The sequence below is a fragment of the Procambarus clarkii genome, chromosome 40, assembly GCF_040958095.1.
Source record: "Procambarus clarkii isolate CNS0578487 chromosome 40, FALCON_Pclarkii_2.0, whole genome shotgun sequence".
Classification (NCBI taxonomy): Eukaryota; Metazoa; Arthropoda; class Malacostraca; order Decapoda; family Cambaridae; genus Procambarus; species Procambarus clarkii.
In genome coordinates, this window is record NC_091189.1 from 41,911,149 (window position 1) to 41,913,587 (window position 2,439).

The 2,439-nt window shown below is 70.6% G+C and overlaps 1 protein-coding gene across 1 annotated transcript; it reads right to left on the reverse strand.

Moving 5' to 3' along the window:
* Positions 1-574: 574 nt before the first annotated feature.
* On the reverse strand, positions 575-1,930 carry LOC138372908 (uncharacterized). The gene has a single exon (XM_069338583.1). It carries the CDS (start codon positions 1,928-1,930, stop codon positions 575-577), a length of 1,356 nt encoding a protein of 451 aa, XP_069194684.1.
* Between the last annotated feature and the right edge of the window lie 509 nt (positions 1,931-2,439).

Sequence of the window (2,439 nt, forward strand, 5' to 3'; positions counted from 1 at the left end):
GTCAGGTCAGACCAGGTCAGGCCAGGCCAGACCAGGCCAGGTCAGGTCAGGCCAGACCAGGTCAGGTCAGAGAGGGAACCAAGGCTAAGTAATTGTACACAGCCTCACAGAGACTGGGATTCCTGATTAATGGGACGAACACAAAACTTTAGCCATAAAGAAGGCATCATAACACTTGTAACTTAGTGTGTCGCCGGCGACTGGCACCCCAACTGGTGCCAGGGAGGGGGAGGTCTGTGGCACCACAGACCTCTCACAGAGAGTGAGAGCAGTCTGTGGCTGCCACCACAACTGGCAAGGTAGCCACTTCTCTGATATACACGCCACCTTCTGTTTCAATGGCAGCATTAAAAGTTGGAATCTGGTGTTATATCCGGAGCCAAACCTTGGTAGTTACTTGTTTTTAACTGTAAGGGGTATTTGGCGGTGCCCGAGTCTGTCTGTCTGTGTGTGTGTGTCTGCTGGTCTCATTGTTGGTCTATCTTTCTGTCTGTCTCTCTGTCTGTCTGTCTGTCTGTCTGTCTCTCTCTCCTCTTTTCGCTCTCCTTTCTCACCGTCCACATGTCTCTGTATTTTACTCCGGGTATTTTAGGTGTCCGGGGGGTGTCCAGATCGACCTCCATGCTGGGCCACACGGGCGGGACCCCGACCCACCCGTGTGGCCCGCCACCCGCCCGTGTGGCCCGCCACCCACCCGCGTGACCCGCCACCCGCCCCTGTAGCCCGCCACCCGCCCGCGTGGCCCGCCACCCGCCCCTGTGGCCCGCCACCCGCCCGCGTGGCCCGCCACCCGCCCCTGTGGCCCGCCACCCGCCCCTGTGGCCCGCCACCCGCCCGCGTGGCCCGCCACCCGCCCCTGTGGCCCGCCACCCGCCCGCGTGGCCCGCCACCCGCCCCTGTGGCCCGCCACCCGCCCCTGTGGCCCGCCACCCGCCCGCGTGGCCCGCCACCCGCCCCTGTGGCCCGCCACCCGCCCGCGTGGCCCGCCACCCGCCCCTGTGGCCCGCCACCCGCCCGCGTGGCCCGCCACCCGCCCCTGTGGCCCGCCACCCGCCCCTGTGGCCCGCCACCCGCCCGCGTGGCCCGCCACCCGCCCCTGTGGGCCGCCACCCGCCCCTGTGGCCCGCCACCCGCCCGCGTGGCCCGCCACCCGTCCCTGTGGCCCGCCACCCGCCCCTGTGGCCCGCCACCCGCCCCTGTGGCCCGCCACCCGCCCGTGTGGCCCGCCACCCGCCCCTGTGGCCCACCACCCGCCCGCGTGGCCCGCCACCCGCCCCTGTGGCCCGCCACCCGCCCGCGTGGCCCGCCACCCGCCCCTGTGGCCCGCCACCCGCCCCTGTGGCCCGCCACCCGCCCGCGTGGCCCGCCACCCGCCCCTGTGGCCCGCCACCCGCCCGCGTGGCCCGCCACCCGCCCCTGTGGCCCGCCACCCGCCCGCGTGGCCCGCCACCCGCCCCTGTGGCCCGCCACCCGCCCCTGTGGCCCGCCATCCGCCCGTGTGGCCCGCCACCCGCCCCTGTGGCCCACCACCCGCCCGCGTGGCCCGCCACCCGCCCCTGTGGCCCGCCACCCGCCCGCGTGGCCCGCCACCCGCCCCTGTGGCCCGCCACCCGCCCCTGTGGCCCGCCACCCGCTCCTGTGGCCCGCCACCCGCCCGCGTGGCCCGCCACCCGCCCCTGTGGCCCGCCACCCGCCCCTGTGGCCCGCCACCCGCCCGCGTGGCCCGCCACCCGCCCGCGTGGCCCGCCACCCGCCCCTGTGGCCCGCCACCCGCCCCTGTGGCCCGCCACCCGCCCGCGTGGCCCGCCACCCGCCCGCGTGGCCCGCCACCCGCCCCTGTGGCCCGCCACCCGCCCGCGTGGCCCGCTACCCGCCCCTGTGGCCCGCCACCCGCCCGCGTGGCCCGCCACCCGCCCCTGTGGCCCGCCATCCGCCCCTGTGGCCCGCCACCCGCCCGCGTGGCCCATCACCCGCCCCTGTGGCCCGCCACCCGCCCCTGTGGCCCGCCACCCGCCCGCGTGGCCCGCCACCCGCCCCTGTGGCCCGCCACCCGCCCCTGTGGCTCACCATCTACACACACACACACACACACAAACACACACACACACACACACACACACACACACACACACACACACACATACACACCCCGAAAGGGAAACTATGAGGGGATAAGAAAATTCCTAACAGATATAGCATGGGAAACAGAGCTCAGGGGAAAGACGGCCCAAGATATGATGGATTACATCACGCAGAAGTGCAAGGACGCAGCAAACAAGTTTGTCCCAGTCCAAAAGGAAAACAGAGAAATGAAGATGAGAAACCCATGGTTTATTCAAAGATGTAGGCTAGCTAAGCAGCAAAGTAAAAGGGCATGGAGAAACTATAGGAATAACAGGACACTGGAGAGCAGAGAAAGATACCAGAATGCCAGGAATG

Bases quoted from the DNA above. Each gene is read 5' to 3' on its own strand.
- LOC138372908 (XM_069338583.1), bottom strand. From the start codon at position 1,930: ATGGCGGGCCACAGGGGCGGGTGGCGGGCCACGCGGGCGGGTGGCGGG.